Source organism: Peromyscus californicus, unplaced genomic scaffold (genome assembly GCF_007827085.1).
Source record: "Peromyscus californicus insignis strain IS unplaced genomic scaffold, ASM782708v3 Scaffold_14__1_contigs__length_90479793_seg_2, whole genome shotgun sequence".
Taxonomy (NCBI): Eukaryota; Metazoa; Chordata; class Mammalia; order Rodentia; family Cricetidae; genus Peromyscus; species Peromyscus californicus.
In genome coordinates, this window is record NW_026294436.1 from 51,900,309 (window position 1) to 51,924,751 (window position 24,443).

The 24,443-nt window shown below is 39.7% G+C and overlaps 1 protein-coding gene across 1 annotated transcript; it reads right to left on the reverse strand.

The window, feature by feature from the left end:
- Window positions 1-262: 262 nt before the first annotated feature.
- Window positions 263-15,366, reverse strand: LOC128109449 (flavin-containing monooxygenase 5-like). The gene is made up of 8 exons (XM_052736615.1): window positions 15,232-15,366; window positions 13,190-13,378; window positions 12,230-12,392; window positions 10,392-10,534; window positions 9,478-9,677; window positions 4,074-4,426; window positions 1,375-1,447; window positions 263-638 (listed from the first exon to the last, which is right to left on the reverse strand). Exons 1-8 carry the CDS (start codon window positions 15,364-15,366, stop codon window positions 263-265), a joined length of 1,632 nt encoding a protein of 543 aa, XP_052592575.1.
- Between the last annotated feature and the right edge of the window lie 9,077 nt (window positions 15,367-24,443).

Here is a 24,443-nt window from a genome sequence, read left to right on the forward strand (position 1 = left end):
CACCTTGGCTGTAAAAGTCTTTTAAGCTTTAAGTAAGGGCTCAAGGCTGTTTTAGACATAAGCTCTTCTTGTGCATTCAAAATGGTTTGTAGAAGTTAATGCACACTCATTTTAAAGGACTCTTCTACGTGTAAAGAATATCTAAACATTTCTGTAGCTATAATCATGTTAAACGAGACTGCCATACTCTAGCTACTAAAGGCTTTGTAATGAACTACAATGAGTAGGAGTGCATGTTTCCCCCACTAAACAATTCACTTATTCATTTGCGTTTACCATAGTAAATATATCTAAAGTATGCTAAACCTGTAGCCAGAAATGCAAGGCCAACTGGTGCCATCTTTATCCAAGAAAGCCCTGAGGTGGAGGGACTATTCTCACTAGTAATTCGAGTCTTTAGCGGTTTGATGATCCGCTCTCTCTGAGTCAGGATGGCTCTTCGGGCCCCATCCCATTTCCCTGGACCCCGCAAACGGTATTGGTATGGGGTGCAGGGTCCAAAGAAAACTTCTATGGCCAGCTTGGGATCTGAGAGAAAAAGCAGCAGCAGGTTGGGCTTCACCCCAACCAGAGTGGCAATCTCATCCATGTACTCAATGTGGTCCACTTGGATTGTGTGGCGGGCTGTCTTCACATACCTAAGACAGACAGAAGATGGAAGACTCAGCTTCCAGTACTGGGCAGGAGCTTTAATTATTTCTACCTTAGAGGTAAAGAAACAGAGTGGGCAAGATTCCCCGAGAAATCCAGCACCACCCAGCTGTTGAATAGAACTGAAGACACAGAATCCACGCTTTCATCCTCGATGTATGTTCACTGTTTTTTACATGAGGATGTTTCGCTTTAGACCGTGTTCACAGTGATCTTTAAGATGCCTTTCTTAGACGCAGTTTTTTTTTGCATTTATTTATTTTCTTAATGTGTGTGGGCATGTGTATAAGTGCTATAGTGCACATATGTAGAGGTCAGAGAAAACCTTGACGAACTTGGATCTTTCTATCAAGCCCAAGAACTTGAGTTTGATTCTCAGAGCCCATATAGTAAAAGGAGAGATGTTTTTAACAGAAAGATTTTGATAAAAGATTTGATGGAGAACTTAATGTCTAGTCCCTCCCTGTATTCACTGTAAACCAGGGATGAGTAATCAGATAGTCACTAGTGCTCTGGCCTCAGGATTTTAAGTGTACCTTGGACTTAGACCTTAGTCCTCTGGCTCAGTTCTATGGTGTGCATTTGGTTTTGTGCTGTGTGACAGCATGTTGTAGGGAATGGAGAAGGGCAAGACAGACATGGAGAACTGAGTTAGAATTCCACACCAAGAATCCTGTCGTCCCTTTGAAGTTTCCAAACACTTGTTACTGCATGTTTATTTACCGTTTTTCCATAGCCTTTTTCCTTTGGGCAATGTCTGCCTTCATGGTCTTCATGGAAGGTAATTTGCTCAGCCCTGGAAGTGAAAAATACATCAAATTTTGCAAGAATAAAAAGGGCATGTGTAACTTAAAGAAATGTTCAAACATTCTTAGCCATCAGGGAAAAGCAAATCAAAACTACTTTGAGAATCAATCTTACACCTGGAAGAATGGCTAAGATCAATAAAGCAAGTGACAGCTCATGCTGGTGGGGATGTGGAGTAAGGGAAACACTCATCCATTGCTGGTGGGAGTGCAAACTTGTACAGCCACCATGGAATTCAGTGTGGTGGTTCCTCAGGAATCAGCTACCTCTAGATCCAGCTATACCACTCTTGGGCATATAACCATAGGATGCTTCATCCTACCACAGAGACACTTGCTCAACCACGTTCATTGTTGCCCTATTTATAATAGCCAGAAACTGGAAACAACCTAGGTGTCCCTCAAAAGAAGAATGGGTAAAGAAAATGTGGTACATTTAGACAATGGAGTATTACTCAGCTGTTAAAAATTGAAATGATGGAATTTGCAAGCAAATGGATGAAACTAGAAAAAAAAAATTCATCCCAAGTGAGGTAACCCAGTCTCAGAAAGACAAATACGGTATATATCCACTTTTATGTGGATATTAGCTGTTAAGTTAATGAAAAACAAGTTACAATTCATAGAACCACAGAGGTTAGGTACAGAGAAAGGGACTGGGAGGGGCAGATAGCTCTCACTAGGAAAGGGAACTGAAATAGATAGTTATGGATGGGGGCATGGCTGGAATGGGAGGATCAAGTTGGGAGGCAGAGGGAAAAGAGAGAAAAGGAAGGGGATATGGTGAGAGATAACAAAAATTCAGGACCATTTGAGAGGTAGTATGCAAACCTAAAACAGTAGAATATTCTTAAAATATTACACACATGAAGGAAATATATATGAAATTTTCAAATAATGTGGGAAAATGACCATTTCTTGTCATCAAAATGAAACTTCTAGAACCAGGATTGGATTGTATCTAATTGAGTTGTTGGCTAAGGGGTTCCCATGGCAATCCCCAAATAACCCCGCTTTATCCAAGACTGTTGGTTGCTCTCCATGCACTGACGGCAAGGCCCCATTGCTGAAGACAACACCCGTGTAACTCATTGAACATAGAGACGTCCAGCTGGTGCCTACTTAGAGATTTCACCACTATGTGCTAGTGTTTGTACAGAAAGGTGCTCTGCACTCTACCAAAGGAGAAACAAACACCAACACAGCTACAAACGCTTTGATCTACCATGGTGTCCTACCTGCAAGGGCAATGGTGGCACAAAGGTTGTGAGAGCAACCAACCCATATCTGACTTACTTACGGCCCACCCCATGATAGGAAACCCACACCCAACACTGCTTAGGTGACCAAGAACCTGAGATTAAACAGCCTGGAACCTAGAGTAAAACCATGTACAACTGTTCGAAAAACAGACAAACCACCACCACCACCACCACCCCCACCACCCCCACCACCACCACCAAAAACCCAGCAATAACATGACTCCTAATGACATTCTGCTGTCATCATAGATAATGGCCATGCTCAGCCATCATCAGAGAAGCTTCCTTCTGCAGCAGATGAGAAGAAATACAGAGACCCACCACCAGACAATATGCAGAGAGTTGAGAGACCTTGGAACACCCAGCCCCAAAAAGGATGTTTTCATCAAATGCCCTCCTCCATTCCCCAGGTCTCAGGGAACCCCATGGAAGAGGTGGCAGAAAAAGTGTAAGAGCCTCAGGGGATGGAGGACACCAGGAAAACAAGGCCCTCTAAGTCAATGAGATTGACACACATATGAACTCACAGAGACTAAGAGGCATGCATAGGGCCTGCACGGGTCTGCACAAGATGGGGTTCTAGAGCTGAAAGGAGAAGTGGACACATGACCCACCCCTAACTCAAAAGTAATTTCCGGTTGATAGATAACCATTTGAAAATGAAAATTGAGTTCCCTCCAAGGGAATCTCACTGAGGAAACAAACTGCTTACTTACGGGTAGGCTGCCTGCCCGACAGTAGACGACCAGAAGAAAACAAACTCAATAGCATCTTTGTAGGTTCCTTGTCTCAGAATGTTGAGACAAGGGCTCGTTATTTTTTTTGTTATCTTTTAATTTTAATTGTATTTATTTATAACTTTTTTCTTCTCTCTTTTTTGCCATACAGGCCCTTTGCATATATGTTGTCTAGCTTAATGTTTATAAAAACATAAGGGATTCATTCCTTGGTGAGTGAATGAATGGATCTCTGTTTCTGTGCCTTCTCTTGGGCTCTTTTCTCTCTGTTTGCTTGTTTTGTCCAATTCTGATGTGTTAGCTTATATTATACTATATTATATTATATTATATTATATCATATTATATTATGTTCCCTTAGAAGCCTGTTTGTTTTCTAATAAGAGACAGGAAGGGAGTGGATCTAGATGGGAGGGGTGAGAAGGAACTGGAAGGAGTAGATGGAGGGGAAACCGTAATCAGGATATATTACGTGATTAAAAAAAATCTATTTTCAATAAAAGGAAAACAACAATAATAAAAAGGAAGAGGATGTTTAACTGGAAACCAGTGTGAAGAGAAAGGAGGGCTCACTTTAGGTGAACTGGCAGGCCCCCTCACGGCCTTTGTTCACAGACCTTTGAACACCCGCACAGCCCAGCGAGACTGGAGTTCTGCAATAGGTAGGATGATGCCCAGGGGCTGGATGAGTCCGATGACAGCCAGTGTTGGCTTTTCCAGGTCTGGAGGGAACATCAACTTATACAGGGACACTTCATTATCAGTCACTGCAATCAGATCCTCCAGGAAGGGGAAGGAAAAGCTGTATCCTGTGGCAAAGATGACAACATCGATATTCTCCTCCACCGTGCCATCGTCGAAAATGGCGTCTGTTTCCGTGAACTCCTTCACATTAGGCTTCACTTGGACTCTTCCGGAAATGATGTGATTTGGAAGGTCATCACTGATGGTGGGATGCTGACTCAGCGGTCTGTTCATTAAAAATAAAAATCTAAGCAAATCTAAGAAGGAGAAAGCAATGTGTGAGAGAAGGGTTTGAAGCTAGCAACTTCCCTTGACAGTTCTCTCTCCAAACACAGGAGTGTGTGTGTGTGTGTGTGTGTGTGTGTGTGTGTGTGTGTGTGTGTGTGTGTACTCATACACAAGCATGCAGAGGTCAGAGAAGGACATAAGGCATCCCACTTTATCACACTAGGCCTTATTCCCTTGGGATGAGGTCTCTTACTGAATCTAAGTTCGAGGTTTTGGCTAGGCTGCCTGGCCATTGAGCTCCCTGGATCTACCTGCCCTGTCTCCCAAATGTGGGATTACATGCACATGTGGCAATACCTGCCTTTTGAAATTTATTTTTACATGGTTCCTAGACTCAGGTCCTGCCACTACTTAGCTCATATGAATTCCCTCATCACTCCAAGAGTTTATGAAGGTGAAGTAGTACATTCAGGGATGTTTTCCTTAGGTTATATCCCTTCACTAGCTCTTAAACTACACCGTCCCAGAGGGAATGAACTGTAGCTTGCTTGTTTTAATCCATCCACCCACCTCTCCCTCACCCTCCCTCCCTTTCTTCATCATCCCTCCCTCCCTCCCCCCTCCCTCCCTCCCTTCCCCCTCTCTCCCTCCCTTCCTTTCATTTCTTTTCTGTCTGTCTACCTTTATACGAATTCCATTTTATATAAAAATTTATATGTCTCTCCTTACCTTTCCCTCATCTTCTGCTCTGAGGTACCTACTCTAATACTTTCCCACTGTGGACCCCAACTCATATGACTTTCTTTTCTTCTTACAAGATTTAGGAGCCTGAGGTTGAGACATTTTCTAGCAGAATCTGCAAATTCTATTGCATTATATTCTCCAATGTTGTATGTATGGAGGTCAGTCAAAGGCAGATTGTTCTTCCTTTCTGCTACAGTTTACCTGAGAGTTTGGTTTGGTTGAGGCTGGGACTGGAGACACTCAAAACTTCTCCAAGAAGTAATAGGGTAAAATTTTAAAGTAAGAAGTGCTGAAGCAGGCTCATATATTCAAAGAATGTACTAGAGGAAATCACCAGAGGCTGCAGTGTATCCTGGTGGTACAAGACAAGGGATGCTCTACCAGGGTATGCCCCGGTGAGCAGGCCGGGCTACGCAGTTTGTAAATGTGTTAAAGGATTTGACTTAAGGTTGGGGTTATAGTTTTTTTTTTTTTTTTTTTTTTTTTTTTTTTTTTTTTTGTGTGTGTGTGTGTGTGTGTGTGTGTGTGTGTTTTGGGAAAAGACATAGGGCCCTTTAGAAGTGCCTGTGGTTTTCCAGGCCCAGTCTCAAGCTAACTTGCAGGAGACAAAGCATGTGGCTGACCAGTACAGTTCAGCCAGGACGGAGAAAAAAGTGCTGTAACTGAGGGCCCTACTTGAGGCATGTCTGTGTGTATGTGCGTTGCCTGTACTGTGTCCTGAAACACAGCGGCCCTTTTCAATCTGAAGAACCTTTTCTTCTGGTCCTATTTAAGTATTGTGTCCCCTCTACATTCTTATCTCTCATCTTCCTAGTAAGCATTTTTCCTGCTGTCTATCAGCTTTGGCTTTTAATTGGGAAATGACATTTTTAATTACTAAAGAATTCTGTATAGCCTTGGCTTTATTAAAGATTGCTTCCAATTTTCATGCAAGCTGATTTCCCTTCTCCACTCAACTTCCCTAGCACCTGCTCCAGTTTTTTGGGTACTATCTGGATTCTGGTTATTGGCATGGAGAGCTTTTCCTCTGTTACTTCCTACAAGCTGCCTTTGGCTACTGAAGGCTCCTTTGGGTGGCCATTCTTCAGGTGGTACAAAGTGGCCAATTCTGTGAACTAAGACAAAGAAACTAGCAGACATCCCTGATCTTGGTGAGCTATCCAGAGAAGTCCCTTCTATGTCTTCCTTCTTGGGCATAATAGCCTCAGGAAGGACTTAGCTTTTTCATCTTCTCCACTTCATCAGTGCTAGGGTACCACTTCATGGAGAATTGATGTTGCACTAGGGTACCACTTCATGGAGAATTGATGTTGCCTTTCACCAGAAGCACATACCAAGCTCTCCCCAGGGTGCACCAGTGTCTCACCTTTGGGATCCCTGAAATTGACCTCCAGGTACTTATCTGACCTATGGAAAAGAAAGACTAATATACTGTTCAAAGCCTTGATGGATCCTTTTGCCTCTCAGCACCAGACATTTAAAAATATAGTCTTATCATGTGACCCTTAAATACTTATTCATAGTATGCACTCAAAAAGGATAAAATCACTGCCCTCAAAACATTTCTGCACTCCGTGTTCATTGTAGTCTCATTCACTCTAATCAAAAAAATAAAAACAGAACCTAAGTGTAGATCCATTAGAGAAAGAAATTGTGATACACATTTGTCTGTCTGTCTTGTTCTCTCTCTTTTTTTATAATCTATGACTGTGGTAAATATGTACAATGGGATGTTATTCAGCCTTAAAATTGGTGGTGGAGCTCTTGCCTAGTCATCATAAGAGCCTAAGTTCAAAAGGCTGACATCAAACAGTATATGGGTAGCATAGATTGTACTTGATGGTTTTAAAATAACAAAACATTGGGCAAGTATGGAATGTGCAGATCTGGCAGGAATTTAGGAGGGGTGAATATGATAAAAATACATTATACAAAATTCTCAAAAAAATAAATACAAAAGAAAAAATAATAATAAAGAAATAATAATAATAAAGAAAATATTTCCAGTTGCCACAGCATAATCAATCTGAAAAATAGTATGCTATGTGAAATATGCCAGATACTGAAAAAGAGTATTATATTACTTACATGTAGGATGTTAAAAACTCAAATGTGTAGAGAATACAATGGCTGTCAGCAGGTTTTAGGGAGGAGAACATGGAGAGATGTAGGTCAAAGGATAGAAAGTTGCAGGTATGCAAAATGAACACGTTAAGGTTCAAATTCACAGCCTAGGGACTAAAGCCAACAACATCATTGCGTTAAGGATTTAGATGCTTTTGTCAAAATAGGTCTACGTGAGAGTGTGGATGTTTTGATTTGCCTCACTATAGTAACAGTTTCATTGTATGTGTATAGCAGAGCGAGTTAGATACCTTAAAATTATGCAATCATCTTAAAAATGGACAGAATCCAGATTTTCCCCATGCTCAAGCCATATGTGCCACGGCTTCTGCCTCTTTGTGGTCCTCTCACTGACTTCGTCATAGTGCTGAGTTCTCTTCTGTTCCTCACTTTGCACCCAGCCCCTTCCTAGCTCAAGGATGCTTTGCTTGAGAATCCTCCTACTTACAGCCTTCTTTCCTGGATGATTTTTCTTGATGGCTCCTTCTTGCTCTGTAAGTCTTAGCTTAAACATCGCTCCTAAGATTTGCTTCCTTGATCATTCTATTAGTTAATCCACCTAGTCTACCCCTAGACAGTCTTTATCATATTCATCATCCACTTCCTTCATAGTTCTCATGACACTGTATAGCTTTAATATTGCACTCATCTTCCTTCACAGAATATAATGTTTTCACTCACAGCATAATAGAAGAGCATTAATTTTTTTTTTAGTGAACATATCAATACATGGTCCATTCTTTTGTACCATCTACTGAAATACATGAGGCAGTGAGGAGGCAGGGTAGTTAAGTCCACAAGGTAGTTAAGTCTAGCTGTGCAAGAATGAGGACCTGAGTTCCATCCCCAGCCCCTGCATAACAACTTGGGCACTGCAGTGAGCACCTGTAACCCCAGCAGTGGGGAGGAGGAGACAGGAAGGTTCTGGGACATGCCATGCCATCTAACTAATCTAACTGAGTTGGTGAGCAACATATTCAGTGACAGCTTTTTCTAAAAGAATAAGGTGGAGAGCAATTCATGGGACATCTGACATCAAGCTTTGTCCTCCACATACACTCACACACACACATGTCTAGTACACACACACACACACACACACACACACACACACACACACACACACACACACACGAGTACCCTTGGATACCATAAGTAGTCATACAAGAAAGATAGTATTTGTTGGCTTATCTGTTTGCCTTTGCTAGAACAATATATAAGGTAATTTATAAAAAAAATAACACTTATTGACTTAGATCAGTTATGGAGAGCCACTGTCAAGGGGTCACAGCTAGTGAGTGCTTTCTTGCTGCTGGAAACACTGCACCATCTGAAGTGGCATAGGGCACCACACAGGAAGACAGAGCAAAACCGCTAACTTAGTTATCTCTTCCTCTTCTTGCAAAAACCCTAAGCCCTCAAGAGGGGCCTCATCCTCACGACAGCATCTGCTCTCAATTACCCTTGAGGGCACCACCTCAACGTATCATTAATATATGAATTTGAGGCTAAGTATCCCATGAATGAACAATGGGGCACCTAACTCGTTCGAATAGTATTTCTTCATTTTATTTATTTTCTTTTCTTAACTGTGCTCAGTCCTAATCCCACTCTGTCTTTTGTTTATTACCTGGAAGCTACTGATGATTTCTGAAGCAGGAAACTTCTGTGAGATAAGACCTGAAATTCCAGGGGTGATCTTGCAGAGGAAGGACTCCTTAGAGAGTTCCCTTCCGTGTGGGCCTCCCTGACACTTCTACCCCAACCTCAACACAACTGGTGTAAACCTGTACATAGTTCCACCTCTCTCTGACATTCATCATGGCATCTCACATTGCTTTGCACGACCCTGTGTTTGTGTCTTCTCTGATCTCCACAGCTGTCGTCTGTGGAAGGGAGGAACATTGTATTATCTTTTGTCTGAATTTTTGGTGTATAGCAATCAAGTGTTAGCTGATTGATGAATGGATGAGAATATGCAAGCGGTGCTGAGAAGCGCGCGCGTGCGCGCGCGCACACACACACACACACATTTACATGTAGTAATGTGCGTTATACAAATCTGAGTGCTTTACTAAGGGCATGAGATCAACCAGGAGCCAAAAGCTCAGTTGTCTTCAAAGCAGAAAGCTCATTGTGTCCACACACGATTGATTACCCACACCAAGGCCTGTTTGTCACCTGTGCTGTGGCTGGAGACCGTAGTGCGCATGGTTGAATCTCGAGTTCAGTGTTTTCTCTAGGTACTTATTTACTGCTGCTGTGGTTAATATTTTCTGGAGAAAGCTATGGAAGCGAGTGAAAAATGAACTGTCCATGGGATATCCATTATTCCAAACACGGTGTAAAATCCACGATCCTCGTCTAGTGCTGAGGAATACCTGTGGGAGGCCGAATTACAGCAGGAGAGAACAGAGGAACTTTTACCTGCTGTACTGTTCAAATTTTAGCCATCACCCCCTTTTGAGAGTGTTGACCACTGAAGAATAGGAGGCCAAGTGCCATGCAGTGACAACCATGCTGTGCTTTGCCAGAACTTTTACTGAGCCCCAGAAAAGGGCTGTTTATATGACACCAAGTTTATTCATGAAAACTAAAATGCAATTTGCTTGTCTACCTGTCTCTGAAATACCATGTTAAAAAAATACTCCTGGATATTGACATAGCTGTACTTCATATGTAAACAAGGGTTTGAATTTGTAAGTTAATTGCCATATTAATTGCTGTAAAAGTCTGTATTGTTTGCTTTAAAATAAATCCATGGAAAATATTTGGTGAAATTAACCCAGACTCACAAGACAAATAGCACGTGTTCTTCCTCATACAAAGATCCTACCAAGAAAGATGAAATCAGTTATCTAATGTCTGCTACTTCTCTCTTCACTTAGGGCACCTGGTCAATTTTTCACATGCCTGTTCCCATGGTTAGTATAAAGGATTCATTTTGCATTCATTTTCTACTCATGAATTTAAACATCGAGTCCGTAGACTTCTCCAAATTTCTTGTCTGGCCCTTCTTAAGCCAAAGCTACATTCAGGATGATACCCATAAATGCGCGGGATTCCACTGGTGAAGTTAACGATTGCCAACAAACCTGTTTTGCTACTCGACCAAGTTCCACGGCAATATCCACACCAGAATTCCCAATGCCAACTACTATGATTCTCTTTCCTATGTAGTCCTCGGGACTTTTGTATTCCCGACTGTGGAAGAAACAGCCTTCAAACTTCTCAATGCCTGTGGTGGAAGAAGATCCTTAGTCATTATGAGGAGACCTTTCACATATTAACACATATAAGAAAGCTCCATTCTGAATAACCTGAAAGAGGAAGAAATGAAATCTGGGTCAGCCAGCTGAAGATCACGCATAGTTTTCAAATGCTATTCATATGAAGGGAGCTCAGGGAATGGTGGACTAAACTCAGAAGTAGAGTCCCCGGGCTCTAAATACAGACTGGTGATCTTATAAAGTATTTATGAAATAATAGATCTATCTGTCTTGACTTGGTACAAATGGAAGTGTTACAACTGCACCAGGATCTAATGTTATTCATTATTATATTATTCTCACAGTTCTAAGCAAACTGACAAAGCAAGGCACTGTGTGTCCTACTGTTTTATGATTCTCTAAGATTTGAGGACCTTTTCTTCACTGGTGTTTCCTCTGCCTTATGTGCCCGATGCCAATACCTGATGCAGTGCATGGCTTGGCTGCATGCTTCATAAAACCCACGATCTGTCTGACATTGGTAGGTCTGCTCTATGTGAGCACGTTTATGTCTCTTTCTAGGCACTGCCTTTCAGCCAGGAAGCACCAATTGGAAGCTATTACAGTAGCTCATTGTGTAATTAGTAGATTGTTTCCTACCTAGAAATGCTTTCCTGAATATACCGCATTATAACGTTCAAAAACCAGGGACTTTCATTTTACAAATATTCGTGTTAGTGTGCAAAAAGATTATATACCTGTTATGCCTCATTCACTCAGAATCTTGAACAACCATTTGAAACAATCTTATTTACCTTGTCTCCATTTTCCACAGTGGTTTCTTGGGCACCGCAGAAAGGATTTGAAATATAAAGTATTTTCTAATTGATTCCTGGTCATAATTTGATGGAAATAGAGGGCAAGTGGGTCAAGAGCAAGGGGAGAGGGCTTAATTAGGGGAGGTAGGGGAGCTAAAACATCCCCTTGAGATGGATATCATTTTACCATATAGAACGACAAGGGTGCAATAAGCTGTTCACTTGGTGTTATTAGCCAATGAGAACCCAAGATATAGAAGGGGGAAATCTCACGGCCCCCACACCTAGACTACAGTAGAGTAAGAAGTGCTGAGAGCCAGAGAAATAGTCTTCTCCAGGAAAAAGACCCTTCAATTGGTTATCCAATACTAAGTGGCCAGCCCTTAAATCACATATATTGCATATACCATGGTTGGAGGGAGGAAAGGAAAGAGGGGATGAGTGATTTTATTTCACTTATAAAATAAAAATTAAAAATAAATTCATGATAAATAAATGGACTGAAGCTCCTTCCCCATATGTTAAGATTTCTAAATTTGTGGATTGGCCAGATGTTTACTTGTCATTTGTCTTTGTGCCTCACTTTTATTAATTTCACTTTCTCTGGAATAGACTGAGATTAAATACATTGACAAAACTAAAACCATTTGAATGTGGATGGTTTTTGTTATTCATTAGAAGCTGTACACAATGATAGTAAGGGGGAAAGTATAGGTCATTGTGTTTGCCTGCTTTTGTATTCCAATGGATTATATTGCCCCATTAACAGAGAATGAACAATTTGCTGCTGAGGGATACCAGGGAAAATTCACTGAAACTTAGTGCAACTTAGCCACATTTATGCCCACTCATTTCTGCAGTAAGTTATTTGGAAATTGCCCCTCTACCAGATTCTTCATGACATACCTGGGAAGGACTTAAGCGGCAGGTAGGGGTCTGTGTGATGGCCGCTGCAGACCAGAACCCCATCAAAGACCAGGCTCTCCTGTTTCCCGTACATCTCCACAACAACATCCCATTGTCCACTGACTCTGAAGTCCGAACGTTTTCTCACGCTCTTCACATTGGTCTGAGAATGAGGAAACACAGATGGAAACACAAGTGACTCACTTCACAGTTCTTGCTTCGCCCTCCTCCTCAAGTCCCACAGACCCTGACGGGACACTTATCTAAGACGTTCACATCAATATAGTTCCTGTTCCTGCCACAGTAGGTTCAGTGTTGGGTGCATTTTCAATATAGTAGGGAAATTCTGTCACAGACCTAGTCGTCTATAGAAATAGAAATAATTGGGGCTTTGTGAAATATTGGAGTGGTTGAATCCACAGAATTAATATCCTCCTAGGAAGACTTCCATACGCATGGAGGTGCTATTTCTTCATGTTTTTCATTCTTTAGGACAGGCTTGTCCATTTACCTCTGGCCTGCATTTTGAATTTTAAAGAATTAAAATTTCATCATGAAATGAAAATGGGTTTGTGTATTCAAGTTGTAGTGCCAATCACAGGTAGAAGGTAGGGAATAAATAAATACTCCTTGTATGAGCCTGCTTCTTGTTCTAGAGGCAACACCATTTGGCTCAATCTCTACTGCTATTATTCTAAGTTCTCAAACATTTTGAATTGATAAGGAGGCCCATGCCACCACAATGTACGATAAGAATAGACCCTGATGAGCCATGCCTTCCAGCCTCACATTCAAGTAAAATTGTCAAAATATTTTTGTTGATGTTTGGATGTGGAGGCCAACTGATAATCTCTTCTTCATGTGTGAACATCAGAAGGTGCTGGGTGTAACTTTTGTGTGTGTACACATGAGTGTATTTGTCCACATGCGCGCGCACATACACACAAGGCAATATTTCACCTTAAATCGAATGTAACGCAGAAGGCTGAAGTGTTTGGCATACATCCTGAAGTAGTCCATGAGTTTGCAGTTATGCATGTAATTGGGAAAGTGGTCAGGAATGGGGAAGTCACTGAAACACATCATTTCCTTCGAAGTGTTGATAGTCACAGATTTGTAGATACTAGGCATTTTCTCTGAAGGATTTTTCTATAAGAGAAAAACCCCTCAATACCACAAATTTGGTAATTACAAGGTAATAAAATATTTTTAAGTGGCCTCAGGTATTTAAAAAAGTAGAATATTGCTTTTTATATATTGTCAAGCATCCACTGATGTTTTCTCCCTAGCTCCCATATTTTCTAGAGGAGAAAAAAGATCGCATTGAATCAACAACAAATTCTGTGTATGACTTCTCAATTAGAATGATGGATTCAGAAAAGAGAATAATGTCTTGAAAACGACAAATCAAAATGACTGTCTGGATTTCTAATACCAGTAAAAGTTCCCTTAAGTCTGAAAGTGAAATACAATTTGAGGTAAAGAAAAGCTGGGGAGCTAGCAGCCATAAATGCTACACAAAATGGGGAGGGCCAGTGCCCTCCCAGACACTACCCATTTCTACAGTCTTCCAACTCCAGGTCTAGCTGGGTCTCATGAAGCTTTATGCCCCAGCTGTAACAAAAAAGATAGCTCATTTAATAATAGTAACACCAATACCATGTAATATACAGTAAAAAAAGTATTCTTCCTTAGAAACAAGATTTTATATATTAACAAAAGGAACTATCAATTAAAAATATATAACAGTCATAAACTTATAAGCATATACAGTGAACATCTGTATATACAATAAAATTGCTAAGAGAAGTGGAATAGATACTAACATGTATGATACACTATATTGTATTTTAAATAGTATAATTTGCTATACTCTCATGGATTTTGATATAGTTTAACATATTATTATGTCTATCTTCTTACCGAGAATTTTTGAAATTAGCCATACTTGTTTAGCCTTCCCTTTGGTCTAGTCTCAATGTAGCAGGATGGTCCTTCTGCAGAGAAAGAATGCTGTTCTTCTCTTTAATCTTGGTTTCTATCAAAGCCCTTACTACAGTCTATACCCACTGACAAAATGCAATTTCACTTCTCTGTTTCAGGGGTACCTAAGGGAGATCCCTGTGAGACAGCTATGATAACTACTTTGCCAGAGCAACCACAGGAATGAAGAGGTCTCATAGTTAAGCTGTTGATATGTGTCCTAAGTGGGGCTAAAAGCCAAGAGCAATAAAAGAAACCCAACTCATTAATGACGACCCCCTAAGATGTCACATGGACCATCCATGACTGGTGAGCAAAATGGTTCTGTAGGATCACCAGAACTGGAGAGTATTGATCACAAGTCCTGAATTTCATGGGCACATCCAATAAATGAGTGAAGCATCAGAAGTAGATGGCCACTTAGAATCTTGAGCCTATTCAGCACTGAGCACCCTTGAAAGCAATGTATCTCTTGCTACTTAGAACTCAGAGAAAAAATCATTGCTCTGTAAAACACACACACACACACACACACACACACGAGAGAGAGAGAGACAGACAGACAGACAGACAGACAGATCTACACACACTGATGTCCTACACTGTGCCCTGGGACATTTAAGAAAGAGTAGCATGCAGATATTACCACAAGAAAGAATGTCAAATTACATAGTAGAAGGTCAGCAATGGACCATCATCCTATCCTACCACCCAAATCTATGACATCCTTAGCTTTGAATAACAACAGTACATCTAAACAGTTCCGTAACCACCACACCTTTACTAATATTTGTGAGGATCACACGGATTTCAGCTGCTTTGAATACAATCTTCCAAATTTTATTACTCATCTAAAGTTGACAAATTTCCTCAGTAAGTGATATAAGCACAAAGATTAGAGCCATTAATTGAATTGACTGATTATGTGACACCTTGTATGTTTTGTTTAATGAAACTATTCAAATTGTTATTGCTATTTAGTGAAACTGTATTTAAAGTCAAATAAAATGCAAACGTACTTGAAATTTCCACAGGCCTCCAATGTCATCACTTCTTTCAAAGCAGGTAGGCTCCAGACCTTCATCCAAACAGCACTTGATGGCTCCCAGGCCACTGATTCCAGCGCCAATCACAGCTATCCGCTTCTTGGCCATGGTACCACCACAGACTAGTAAGCGTTGAGAATTCTCATTACCATCCAATCCATTGAAACAAAACTACTTTACCACAAAGACCTATAGCTTGCTGTCCTAAATTATTTTTATTGTTCTTATTAGCAGAGATAATATTAATATATTGAATATTTGCCACAGACAGCAGCAAAGCTATCACACACACACACACACACACACACACACACACACACACACACACACACACATACACACACACACACGCACACACACACAAACCTGCTTCTTCTGGCCTGCAAAATTTTACTTAGAGTCAGCCAGAGAAGCACAGATGTGTAATTCTAGGGTATTTAAGTTCAATAATAACATTACACCACGTAGGCTATGGGCAGGTAGCACAGGGGGAGACTGTGGAAGAAATAAAAGACATGCAAAGTTAAGAGTGATCACACAGGAGTGAGCTAGGTGTGAAGCTAGGAAGGTGTGTGTGTGTTGGGGGAGAGGGTGTGCTTGTGTGGTTGATGTCGTGTGGTGTGTGTGTGAATGTTCCAGAATTAAGACAACCTAAGTGAAGGCAGAGCACAAGGAAGTATCATGGGTGTGCAGAGCCAGAAGCTGTCTGGTTATAGTTCAGGAAGACAGGGACTGAAGTGGGTCCACTATGTGCCAAAACTGTGGGATCGTGTGATCTTTAATAGAGAAATTCCCGTGGCATGCTGAGATAGAAGGCATCTGAGGAGAAAATAATACTGGTAAAAGTAGATAGTGACCAATAATTACACTCCATACTTGCTTACAGAAACAAAGTTAATTTCATGTGATATTTTCTTCTCCTTTTAATAGCATTATGAAAGCTCAGAGACATAATTGGGAAAATTATAGAAACTATATCATTCAGAATGACGACATATCAACATTTAGTATTTCTGAGCCTTAGACCGTATTCATCCATTTACTTACAATTTTTATATATTATTCAATAAACACTGACCCGAACTGGACTAGGTCCTGTGATTGCCTCAGAGGTCACAAAAGAAGATCTCACACAGTCTTTGACCTTAGTGGCTCCAGCCTAAAGGAACAGAGAGGCACAGATAAGGGGAGATGCTACATGGTGGCAAATGTTAAGACACCAGCATATTGTGTTTCAGTCTCACTGGACCACACTTGAGACTGGGACATCCATGTTCTTTTCTGATGAAAAGGCTCTTGGTTGCAGATACTGGTCCCACTATTCCCTTTTTTTCTCCCATGTAAAGTCTTGTGTGAGCAGATTGGGCACAACTAATTAAGCCCTTTCCTCTCAGTAACCATAGTGATTTGTGTAGATCTCTTATTACAGTTACAACACACCTTTATTGCAGTTCTGTCTCATTGTGGATGAGCAATAAAGTCTTTGCAACATTTGAGATTTATTAGATGCCATGGATGAAATCTAATAAATACCTATGGGCTGAAAAGAGTGAATGAATTAATTTCTTAACCCCCTCTTTTAAACTTGCTGCCATGCTTAGAAAGTATTATGACATCTATTATAATCAGATAAAATATATTAATGACTATCTCAAACTTTGCCTACACAAAACTGTATATTATAAGGAAAAACTAAGGTACCAACCCTTGTAAAGAAGGAAATTGAAGTTTAGTTTAGACTTCTTAATGAAGGTAGAGATGATCTTCCTCCCCTGCTCTTGAAAATGAAGCCAAATTCCACAGCAACTTGAAGTCTTTTATAGCTAATGGAATTGGCTAATGTATAATCCTTTCCCATGACTCTTCTAATTTGGATTTAAAAATGTCATGAGCATATTAGGGAAGGGACTATATCCAATGGCAGTATTTATAATTAACCACTGACATCGGTCTACAATACATTTTAATACTAATTGACACATTGTATAGATGATCTAAATGAAATCATTGTCATTGCCATAACAAAAATTGAGGAATATGAGCAATGTTGTTATTTAACTGGCCATGGTACAAATGTGTTTTTTGTCACTTTAAATAGTTTTATGCTAAGAAAACATTGTCCACAAATTGAAATGATATTCACTTAACACTTATAATTCAACTTCTATAAAAACTAAACAGATTGTAAATTACAAAAAGAAATATGCTAATAATAAATTAAAAACTCAGTGTTCTCACTTTTTTAAATGTCAAAACACCTATTTTTGACAAAAATTAAATATCTGCTCAGCTAGCCTCAGAAGAGAGACTTGTGATGATCTCTCTGAAATCCTCCGTAAGGTGGGGGATTCTATAGGATCTGGATCTCTGGGGCCATCTTCCAGAATCCTGCTGTCAAGCATTGCCTTGTCTCCTTTCTCTCTGACCTTTATAGGTTCGGTACACAGACATTGGTGACCTTTGCAGAGAATAAGATGTCCTTCTGCCCATCACCACATTTTCGGTATCTGATAGCAGGATGAAACTGTTGTAATGGGAATATAGTCTGTTTCTCAACTGCTGACAATGTCCCAAGCTTTCTGCTTAGGAAACGCCTTTGCCCCCATGTACATTGACTACAGTACATGAGGATGAGAAGGGATACTGTAGTCTTCACACTGATGGGAAAATATTCTCAACACATGACTGATATAGCAATAAATGTGAACGTAGACGAAGATTCAGTGCAAAGAAGTTCTCTGAACAGACTTGAATTCTATCAAGCAGCAGTTGGAGTTTCATTATGTAAACCATCTAACCCAGCGGTGGTTGCCTTCAGTATTTTCTGTGTCAGTGTTTCAGAAGTTGTAGAATGTGAAGGAAATCATAAGTGTATTCATTCAGTAAACTCTCAAATGAGTTTCTTGTTCCTCTAAAACACCCTGCCTTCTTCTTCCCCCAAGCACTGTTCATTTAATTTTCTTTACATTTTTGATGAGCCGTATCCAACATCAATTTATGTCACATAAAGGCACAGCATCTCCAGCCCCATCTCCAGCAGAAAGCAGACATCATCCCCATAACTACTGTTACACCTTCACATTTGACGCTGCTCTTTCCAGCTGTAGATAGGAAAGAGAATTGAGAAAGAAACACACAGCTGCAACAACAAATATGTTTTCCTAAAATGTTCACAAACCCTTTGTTTCTGCTTTATAAAACACAATAATTAATCTTAACTAAAAGCCTGTCAAAGTATACCATAAATTCCTTGGTATGACAGATGAATTTCTCTATGCCTGCGATATGACGAATGAATGCATTGTTTCTTGTGATCTCCACTTGGATTAGCTTTATCTTTTTGGTGATGGTTCATGTACAAAGATACAAAGAGAAACTCGTGTTCACCTTTGCCCTCAGCTTGGTGTATGACTTGTCAGGGCAGAAGGGAACTAAAGGTTTGTATTAAAGAAAACAATCTGTCACTCAAGAGTTTAATTTCACTGGAATTACTGAAAGCAATAATAGCTTGGTAGTGCAGATTTCTTTGAGACCTGTCACCACACCTACCGTGTTATTGTGACTTCTTTCTGCTGCTCCCCGTTCACACCACCACCACTTGGTCCCTCCCACACTTGGGAAAGTCCTCTCTGAGATTTCATTCTGTTCATCTTCTGTGGTAATCTGGGTCTGGGTTGTACTTTATTTCTCTTTCTTTTGTAAAAACTTCTGTTTTTCGATCTGAGTCTCTATAGATAGAGTATATCTATCTCCCCGGGAGATGAGATCTCAAGGTGTAAACTCAATGCCCTTCAGCTATGCTGTAAGGATACAAGAGAAAAGGTGGGAAGGGAGGCAATTATTGCAAACAATGATATCATGGAATGGCTGCTTCTTACTAAGAAGAGTGGTCCAGTATTTAGTGCCTCACAAATGAATTCGGTAGACTTTTGGCATGAATTTCCCCCCACACCATGAGCTTTTTCTCACAGCCTCAAGACTCCCCACAGGAAACAATCTCCACTGAAGGAACTAATTAAAGATGTATGATAGTAGAGTGGGGTCAAAGTCTTAGCATGCTAAGCTAAATGCTACTTAGTTAAATACCTCTTGTAGAGCTTGGGTATTTTAGGGTAGTCCACATACTGGAATAGACCCACAGGTCTCACTCTGGATTCCTATCTGGGGCCTTCCCTTCTGGCCTAGTTAATCGCATAGAGAGTTGTCAGGATATTTTCCTGCAAAGTCGGTTCAGCTGAAACTCTCTGGCTTCTTCATTGAAGAAGGAAAGGCTCACCAAGTGCACTTCTTACTTCATCCTGCTCTGAACGAAGCTCACTGTTACCCCACTTCTGTCTAACCCATGTTTGTTGAGAACCTTTTTATTGAGGGTGCTAAAAGGATATTTCTTTTCAGACCAGTTTTTCAATATCTCAAACGTACAGAAAAAACCAGGAAATGATAAAAGGCAGAGCATCTCAACTGTGTATATAGGAAAGCGAATTATAGAATTCTGAGTTTTGTGAGTCCCTTTATCCCACTGTGAAGATAGAGAGGGTCCTGTGGCTGCTGGCTCACCTTGGCCAGTCACATTAATCTTCAAGGGTTCTCATATAGTCACTCACCTGCAGTAAGCATTTAATTATTTTAAATGATGTGCCTTGAAGTAAAAATTGCTTGGGAAGTGCAATATGAGATATGAATGTATGTGCCAGAAGGATTTACCCTGAGTTGCCTTATGCCCATGTTTTGGTGTACTTTTGAAATAAAGTGATAAATCTCCACATTATGATCCTCTACTTCATCCTCCTTTGCTGCTGTTCCCAAAGGAACTGCTATCCTGGAAGTGGTAGACACTCCTTAAACAAGCACACTGATGTGTGGACGCTCACCAGTCTGTGCTATCAAGAGCTTATCGGTGTTAAATACATGCTGTCATTGGGTGCATTAGATTGCATGTCGGTTTTCAGTAAGCATCATGTTTTTGTAACTGAAGTTTGATTTAATTGTATTTTTTAAATCTCTCTTCTTCCTCCTCTCCACCCTCCTCCCTCTCTCTCTTTTGGTTTATGACAATATACTAAGACCCTCACCCTCTGGAATTCAGTACTTCCACTAGTAGGCTGGAAATGATTTATTTAAATAATTCTCAATTTGAAGTCTCTGCACCATAGCTTAGACGGCTCCACGGATCTTGGGACATTCAAATGTCCCCTAACCCCAGTTACTAAGTTAAATACTACCTGAGTTAGCATTCCACTTATCCTTGGACGTGCCAGATAGGTTTTCAAATGTAAACCGAATGAGAAAATAGATCCTGTCACTACATTGCCAGGCACAACTAAAAATATTAACTTTGCTAGTGGATTGAGAAGAGGCCTTGAGGGTGACTCAGTTTCCCTTTTTTTGCAGAGGTTTTACAGTGTGTTACCTCAGCTTGTTGTATTTATGATGTCAATATATGACTGGGTTGACCGGCAGAGGCTGCAGATGGCTTTGGGTGGACCAGTGGAGTTAGCACTTGGGTGTTGGTTTCAGCTTGCCGGTGTGGTTCTTTCTATATCTCTGCCCACTCCTGGCCATAGGATATGAACTTACCTCAGAATGAAAGGTGAAATCTGGAGCTACTCCAGGCCCATTGTCGTTAGTTAACAAGATAGCTTATTAAATTAGGATGTTAGGTAATACATTTTTTTCAGTTTTTATCAGTATTACTTACTTGGTTGATATTTTAAGGGCTTTGCCTAAGCCATTTTTTATTCTCTTATTCAATTTAAATTCTAGATCCTTACCTTATGGTTATTTTACTTTTTAGTTAGATATTGTATTTCTGCTATAATTTTAGTTTACATTAGCATGCACTAAATGTAAAGTAAGGATTTTAATTATGACATTTCCATGCATATAATGTACTTCCAGCACATGCACCCCAACTACCTGTTCTTATTTAGTATACTTACCCTTTCCCATTCCACTTCCATAATATTCATGACCCTTTTTTGTCCCCTAGATTCCACATGTGAGAGAGAGCATACAAAACTTCTCTTCGAGAAGCTAGAGCCCGTTTTTCTGCAAATAACATAATTTTATTCATTCTCATGGCTGAATAAAACTTCAGTGCAAATAAACACCGTGTCTTCTTTACAAATTTGCTTCCTAGCATGGAGTCCATCCGTTCTTTGGATGGACCAACGGAGTTAGGGTATGAATTTAAGTTCCAGTTTGTCAGTGTGGTTCTACACTCCTCTCACTCCTGGCAAAGGATGCTGGGAAATACTCCCCACCACACACACACACGCCACCACATACACACACACCAGTGTTTTGTTTTCTTTATGATGGCCTATCTGAACAGAAGTTAAATCCCAGTATCATTGTTTTTGATTGTGTTAATTTTAGTTTTGTTTTTATATTAGACAGGGTGAAACTTGAAACATAGACTAGGCTGGCTTTGAACTTGCAGCAATCCTCTTGTCTCTGTCTCACAAAAGCCTTGGTTATAGGTATACACCACCACACTCTACTTTTCCCTGTAGCTTGGATTTGTACATTTCTGATGGCTAAAGAGTTGTAATTCATATTATTTTATAGCAATTAATGTATTTGATAAAGTAGCTATATTATTATTTTTAGCATGGTTCCCTACTCCATTTCATCATTTCCTTCTATGCTAAATTTACTTTGAATATTTGAATATTGTGTTTTAGACTCCTGTCATTGAAGATCTATGAATGATAAAATCTTAATCTTTTCTTTAAAAAGGAACAAACAACAACAACAACAACAAGAAAAGAACCCTTGCTTTCATTTATTAGTGCATCAAGGTAGAGAACTTCCTACTTCAGCCTGTCCTGTCAACAAGTCTATTTTATTCCTTTGTCTTTTGTTTTGTACTGATAAGAAATCATCAATGAAATGATTCTTTCTTGCTGATACTCTATGTATTTAAGATTTTTCTTTGTTGTAAACATTATGAATTTTCCTTATGTTTTTTTTAAAGCTGGTCACATACCAGACCTCACCCAGGGATGGCGGTGGGGCTCAGTGCACCTCATTCCCATCAGAACAGACTGAAGACCTTTTGCTGCTAGTGGTCAGGGAAAGGAGGAAGTTCTCCAAGCATATTCTAATTATTTACTGAAATGAAAACATTTCTCTAGTTTCATAGGAAGTGGTTTTGTGTATGGTCTTTTAATTACAAATATACCAGACTTGTGGTCTATAGAAGGGTTAGATGGGTAAATCCATCCATTGGGGAAACAACAATAAATCTGGCATATCTACTATATATTTGTTCCAAATGCACTCGACTGCATTGAATCTATGGGTCAATATTGACACAAATCCTGTGTCTAAGGTTTAAGGCACAGATCATTTGTGGTGATCCTTGGGGATGTGCAGTGCTGGATCATGTCCTCATTGGGTCTTGTGCCCTTAGCCTGTTGGGATATAGATCAGTTTCTCTGAGATCTACTCCATAGAGCTTACCACTTCATGCACTTAATGAAATGCACTATCACAAAAAGAATCTCGAGCTCCAAAGAGATTATTGTCAAGAGATCCTTGCTTCAAAACAATATTAATAATACAGACACAGGACTCTGTCTTACCCAGTGGAAATCATCTGCCCCTTTAAGAGGTAAAAAGGCAATGATGAGCACATTAAAATTCCCCACTGTTCCTGTTTGGTCTTCGGAGAGAGGTGCTGAGGTGCTGCACCCAGTGTGCCCGACCCTTGATGGAATCCTCCTAGGACCACTTGAGTATAAGTTCCTTCCTATACTTCAATTTCTGATGTATTTTTTTCACAAGAAAGCTGGTAAAGTGTGGCTTCTAACAGAAATTGTTAAACTGTGATCCATGGACCAAATCTAGTCTGCAAGCAAAGAATAGATTTTGCTTTCTAAATAGCTGGTGTGAAAAAATATTTATGACATTTAGAATTACATTCAACAGTTATTGATAATGTTTTATTGGAACTTTTCAGTGTTTATGTTTAAACTATATTGTATAGATTTTTATGAACTACAAGAGGTAGATATTTGTATATAGACCTCATGTCTTGAAATTCTAAAATATTTAATGTCTGGTCCTTTGGAGACTTGGCACTAATGTGGCTAATGAACATATATTGTAGGACTTACGTTATTTTGTAAAATAAATTTGAATATGGAAGTCTTTGTTATTGGAGAATTATTATGTTCTGTGATATAAATTACATGAATGAACATTGATCACTAATATAGACTTGTAAAATACATTGGTTGAAAACATGAATGTGCCTCTTCTCAGAGAACTTATACTTTAACAAGAGGACCTGTCAATAACCAACGAACACAATGTTTAAGTATATAAAGTGGTACTGGATGAAAATAGATATGAAAAAAGGAAAAACATGGGGCTGAAAGTAAAATGGTGGTGTGGAGTATATGAACCTTATTCTTCAATTTATTTTCTTTAAAATACATACACAGCTAAGCTATAGTTGGCAGTCTGGTTACTTCAGGGTACTAAGCCTCTCTGTGTGAAAAGTATGCATATATATCATTACATACACATGTGTTTACATATATACTTAAAGCATATATATATATATATATATATATATATATATATAATGTGTTTTTTTTATACCTATCCCTATTAACATGATAGTGAAGCAATTTAATTTGCTTTCTTAGCTGTAGGAACTTATCAACATTTTTCTCTCAAGTTGTGTTACAAGTAGAGGGATGATTATCTTTTGAAGTGTTTCTGGGTCAAGATACACTATTGAAAAACAAAATAAGTTAATGATCTTCAAGGCTTATGTGTTCTTCTGAGGTATCTGGAAACACTGAAAATCAACACTGCAGATAAAATGTTCTCAGACCCGGCACACCTTCTTACAGAAGCTGAACTTGGGAGGTGTGAGAACACTCCTTGACAAGTGGTGCAGATAATCCTCTGAAATGGACCATGAACACAGGTCAGCAGTTTTCCAGGGAGATGAACTAGAAAGGAGCAATGTTTTCAGAGTGTTGTCTTTAGAGTAACAGTGGATGGAACGGCTTCCTTTCACCAGTGCGCCAGAGAGAGAAGATATAATCCCAGTGTCTGAAGAACTTTCCTTATGAAAGAAATACTAAAAATTCCGTGTTCCCAGAAAACAATTACAGCTTCCCTTCACCAGCAACTCTATTTGTTCTGTTTTAGTTACGTGGGCA